General features: G+C 37.6%; 4 protein-coding genes across 4 annotated transcripts, besides 10 other annotated features; 1 reads left to right on the top strand and 3 right to left on the bottom strand.

Moving 5' to 3' along the window:
- Tc00.1047053508183.29 (hypothetical protein, conserved) lies at positions 1–729 on the bottom strand (the record flags this gene model as incomplete). Its single annotated transcript, XM_798967.1, has 1 exon — positions 1–729. A coding segment is annotated over one exon (729 nt), but the record flags the coding sequence as incomplete, so codon positions are not given.
- Positions 1–5,163: a sequence feature (heterozygous, Esmeraldo-like haplotype).
- Positions 971–1,531, bottom strand: Tc00.1047053508183.20 (hypothetical protein, conserved; the record flags this gene model as incomplete). The annotated part of the gene is made up of 1 exon (XM_798966.1): positions 971–1,531. The coding sequence occupies one exon, from the start codon at positions 1,529–1,531 to the stop codon at positions 971–973; it is 561 nt and encodes a 186-aa protein (XP_804059.1).
- Positions 1,557–1,580: a microsatellite.
- On the bottom strand, positions 1,740–2,357 carry Tc00.1047053508183.10 (ubiquinone biosynthesis protein COQ7 homolog, putative; the record flags this gene model as incomplete). The annotated part of the gene is made up of 1 exon (XM_798965.1): positions 1,740–2,357. One exon carries the CDS (start codon positions 2,355–2,357, stop codon positions 1,740–1,742), a length of 618 nt encoding a protein of 205 aa, XP_804058.1.
- Positions 2,412–2,464: a microsatellite.
- Positions 2,818–2,849: a microsatellite.
- Positions 3,028–3,057: a microsatellite.
- Positions 3,092–3,126: a microsatellite.
- Positions 3,240–3,295: a sequence feature (AT_rich).
- Positions 3,571–3,593: a microsatellite.
- Positions 3,797–4,226: a mobile genetic element.
- Positions 4,520–4,579: a sequence feature (A-rich).
- Tc00.1047053508183.4 (aspartyl aminopeptidase, putative) lies at positions 4,604–5,163 on the top strand (the record flags this gene model as incomplete). Its single annotated transcript, XM_798968.1, has 1 exon — positions 4,604–5,163. A coding segment is annotated over one exon (560 nt), but the record flags the coding sequence as incomplete, so codon positions are not given.

The raw sequence follows: 5,163 nt of genomic DNA, 5'->3' as shown, positions 1-5,163 counted from the left end.
GGAAACCTGTTCCAAGAGAAAGGAAGTCTTGTTCATGCTACCCTGTAAAGCCTCGTGGTATTTATCGCCGCTTTCATGCAAGCGTTCTAGCAGCCGACGGAGTTTAAACTCCAACTCCCTCACTTGGTCGTGAGAACTACCAGAACGAGATTTCAAAAGTTTAGATTCACATACTTCTGCATCCCTTCTCCAAACATCAAAGGCTGTTTGAGTTCTAGAAACTTCACATTTTACATCCAAGTAGGCTTTGTCAAGTTGTTCAATAGAAGAAGACTGAATACCACAGCAATTGGTCCTAATACTACTGGTTAATTCTTGGCTCAAAGCACGTAATTTGACTTTCAGCGAGTTAATAGAAATAAATTCGGCCTGCTCAGAAAATGTTTCAGTTGCCATTTCCAAATGATTTTCACAAATTTCCTTAAAATTATGCAGCTCTGATAATAGGCCATCAAGTTGAGCAAAAAGAGTTTCAATAGCGTTTCCAACAGCATCAAAATGATCAGAAAGTTTCATTAAAGAAACACGGGTTTGCGAAAGTACTTTCATACGTCTATCATAGATCTCATCACTGCTTTGTTTAAACTCACCCATTGCAGACAAAAGTGAAAGTTTTCCTTGATCAAGGAAACATCGCAAACCATTAGATCCTTGAAACTGACGAAGAAAAGTACTAAAATCGTGCAAGATGTTTTCAACATCCCGCTTGTTTGCCCGAAAAGACTGCATATCACGAATTAGAGTTATATGATCTGCCAATAATAAAACAAATTGAAATAAAACAACAACAAAAAATTTAAACCAACACAATAAGAGTCTTACTACAAGAAATTAACTCACCACACAAAAAAAGACATATATAAAGAAAAACGTGACAATCCACCCACCAAAAGAATTATGCGAGTGCTACACCCATACAAGTTCCGATTAGCAAATATTTTATGTTATTCAATATATCTTTACTTATTTATTAATATTCAGTAGTTTCAAGTGCTAAAAATGGATTTTGAAAAACTGTGTCAAAGGCGTCCAAAGTTTCATCAATAAAACTCTCATCATTACACTCGAGTGTAAAAAATCTAAAAACAGAGTCCTGACGTGCGCGTTCCGTTCCAGACTTCCACTTTATAGGCCCCAATGAAATTGTCTTTAGCTGTGTGTTCACCTCACGATAAATAGTTCCCTGTTCAGCAAACATATTGGAACGAAGAACGATAGAGACATTCCGGCATAAAAAACCATCCTTAACGCTTGTCGTCACCTTAAAATTTGTAATTGCACGGACAATCTTGGGGTCGATAGTCCCATTGAACAATGGTTTTAATGGAGTTTCAGTAGCTGACAAGACACCACTCCAAAAGCCTTCAATTTTGTCAAGAGCCTCCTGTCGTTGCTCAAATAAGAGTTCAAGTTTTTTCCTGTATTCAATGCGTGTCTGATTCGCCTGGGACTCTGTTTCTGTTTGCAGAAACTTCACCTTCTCGTTACAGTTGGCGACCGCGTCAACCACATGTTGGGGATATGTGCTCATTTTCTTCTTCAATGCATAGAATAATCACACACACACACACACACACACAAAGAAGAACAACGAAAATAAACGCTCATACAGGCAGTATTATATTTATCATCAGTACCAGAGATAGAATAAATTAAAACAGCAACAGAAACAATTTCCTTTTTGCGCTTTTATCCCCTTTTTAAATTTCCCTTTCATAATGTAAAATCCAACAAATCGTTTACACCTTTTTCGCAAAATTCACTCCCATCCTACATGCTAAACGTATTCCATTGTATAAAAGAGGGTAACAAAAAGCCTGAGCAGCCCCATTTGTCTCGCCAAGTCGTTGATGATGTTCCTCCTCATCCCTAAATTTAGCCACTATATCTTTGATCTCTTTCAAAGCCTTGGCATCATCATCGTTTAAATTGACCCCTCCATTTTCCAATTCCTCAAGTTCACGAAGTTGATCGTTATAATGGTTTACAATTGTAATTTCAACCGCGGCATGACAACACATCATTGCCTCTTTGCCGAGCAGGGCAGTCAAAGTTGCCATAGCAAAGCCACCTACATGAAACACGGGATCCAGGGCTGTAAGTCTCACAGAATGCTTCTTTGCAAGGTCATTCATGGTCTTCTCGTGAACAAGTTCATCCTTTAAAATTTCTTTAACCACGGGAACTGCCGAATCAAGTGGAGACATCCACAAAAGCTGATACCCACAAATTCGTACCGCTGCCGTTTCCCCCGCCTGATCTACGCGAAGCACCTCATCAATCTTACTTTTTCGGGCGGAATTTGCAAAGGTGCGACTCGGCAAGCCGAGAATACGCGGAAAAGTCCGCCGCATCATTCTGAACGCGTTTATGGGTGCTTTGCTAATTCAAGGCGTTCATAAAAACAAATCAAAAAAAAAAAAAAAAAAAATAATAATAATAATAAAAAAAAAAAAAAAAAGAAGAGACAACCCCAAGAGCACAAAAAAAAAAAGGATAAGGGGGCGGCATGCACCAAACAAACGCGGACAACGAAAATTAAAGCAGGCCGGGGGACCCAAGAGCCGCGAAAAAAGCGGGAGAGTCCGTCCCCAATAAAAAAACGGACGCACGGCCTGGCCGCGCGCCGCGCCCCCAGAGCCGGCGAGTTTCCCGGCGCACGCCCGCAGAAGGCGGAGGCCGAATCCACCCGAGGAGGCGCGAGGGAAAAAGCCTAAAAGCAAGGCTTGTTTTTGCGGCGGAGGCGTGTCGCGGGATGTTTTTTTTTTTGTTGTTTTCAAACCGCTGTACTTATCGTTGTGTTTCGGCGAAGTTTTATATGTATTTATTTATTTATTTGTTTATTTATTATTGTTATTATCAACATTGTGTTTCTTTTGTGTGTTACTGATGCGGAGCTCGTGACGGAATCGTTTGGTTCTCATTCCTTGCGTGTATATCCTTTTGTTTTCGACAATAAAAAAATTATTCGTCAAATTTTAAATGCTGTGCTTTTTTTCTTTGATAATTTTTCAAAGATGAGGTTAAAATAATAATAATAATAATAATAATAATAATTCCTACGATTTTTTTTATAGACAACATTAGGGGTTTATTATTATTATTATTATAGTTATTATTATTGTTGGATATAGGCCATTCAAAGTCTGTTTAGGAAATGACACTTACGGGGGAATTCATGAGCTTTTTCATTGTGGACTTCTGGGTTTTTTGTTGCATGAGCCGTCATTGGGATTTTCAATAATTTTAAATACCTTTTTCTAATATTTGAAAATAATTTTTTTAATTTTTATTTGTTATACAGAATATGTGTAGCTTTTGGCAAAAGGCCGGTAGATTATTGTTTTGGCTTTTATCATTTAATTAAGTACGACGGAAGTTGTAAAATAAAACCTTTTGCGAATTGGAAAAGGTTGCATTGCTACTGGTCGGTATGATGTTGGTTTTATTGAATTGACTACTATGAAGTTTAGCAGAACTTTGGACTAGAGAAAAATGAGGAAAAAAAAACTTGAAGTAGAACCTCATATAGCTTGTGAATTACTCTTTTAAATATTGATTATGCACCTCTTTTTTTTTTTTTTTTTTTTTTTGAATTCGTTTTATTGAAGACTTGTTTGGCTTTATTCCTTTTTTTTCTTTTAGGTGCTACGGAGTATGTACTGTTGCGGTGGAAATGGACGTTTATTTACTCAGTTTTTTTTTCTATTTATTTAGTTATTTTTGCGATGGGTGCCTCCGAAAGTGGTAAAAAAGTCAATGCTTATGCTTATGCTTATGCTTTTTTTTTTTTTTTAGGAGCTTTTGAAAAGAATGATCGTGGGAGAGCTGGCTAACTTAATTAATGTATGTTTATATCCTGATAAATGAAGGCATTCTTTATGATACTTTCTACCGTATGAATCTTTTGGGAAGAACGAGACTTTGTAGGGGCAGGGAGCCGATGGAGGCCAGAGTATTTTTTATTTTTGTTTTTGCCATCTTACCCAACCCCTTGATTCCCACCACGCGGCGGGGTCTTGTGGCTGGAGGACCCCAAAGTCTGCCACTTCTTAAGTAATAATATTTAAATCCTAACTGAGGACAAAAGACCATGCTAGTGGTTCACGGAATTCTATATATTGAATGAAAAGAAAACATTGAAGCAATTAAATAACGAACCTTTTTTCCTAACTTGTTTGGTTTTCATATGTTTCAGGATCCGGCCAGCTGCCCGGAAGATTATTCTGGTACAAATGAGCATTTTAAAAAATGGATGAGCTGGGGTCATCACCACTCATTTTTTTATTTCTTTTTTTCGATTGTTCTTTGTTTTATTATTACCTTGATAAGGATGTGCTAGTATATAAGTATGGAAGTTTGATCTATCACCTTAAATATGTGAATTGACATTTAGACTTTTTAAAAACTCTAGATGAGGAAGGTTTGTCTTGCTTTTTACAACCGTTTTTTAATGGCCTTTTTAAACACTTGAGATACACACTTTTTCTTTTTTAACTAATTGCGGTATATTGAGTACATTTTTAATTTTTTCTTATCTTTTCTTATCTTCATTTTTATTCTAATTTTTTTATTAATTGCAAAAAGGAAACTTGATATTTTAATGTCATTTGGAAGCCCATTTTCCATGGAACTTGCAAAGGAATTTGTTGAGTTCGTCAATAAAGCCTGCACCCCGTTTCATGCAGTTGAAGTTATTTCTTCATGGTTGCTTGAAGCAGGATATAAAAGACTCAAAGAAGATGAGCCATGGCCTTCTATTTCGGTGGGCGATCGATATTTTGTCACGAGAAATGATAGCAGTCTGGTCGCCTTTTCCGTGGGAGGCAAATTTGAACCCGCTAATGGTGTAAAGATTGTGGGGGCCCATACGGACTCGCCCAATCTTGCATTAAAACCAAGAACGAGGGCTGATAAAGGGGAATATCAGGGCATTGCGGTCCAATGTTACGGTGGTGGGCTATGGCATACTTGGTTTGACAGGGATTTAACGGTTGCTGGCAGGGTGTTTTTATCTTCGCCTAAATTGGAAAAACGCCTTGTGAACTTAAAGCGACCAATTGTAAGAATTCCTTCCCTTGCAATTCACCTTCAAACTGCCCAAGAACGTGAAGGATTTGCACCAAACAAAGAAAAACACTTGGTTCCCATTATTGCAACAGA

Source organism: Trypanosoma cruzi, genomic scaffold (assembly GCF_000209065.1).
Source record: "Trypanosoma cruzi strain CL Brener 1047053516711 genomic scaffold, whole genome shotgun sequence".
In the NCBI taxonomy this organism is placed as follows: Eukaryota; Euglenozoa; class Kinetoplastea; order Trypanosomatida; family Trypanosomatidae; genus Trypanosoma; species Trypanosoma cruzi.
This window is presented reverse-complemented; position numbering and strand designations above follow the sequence as displayed.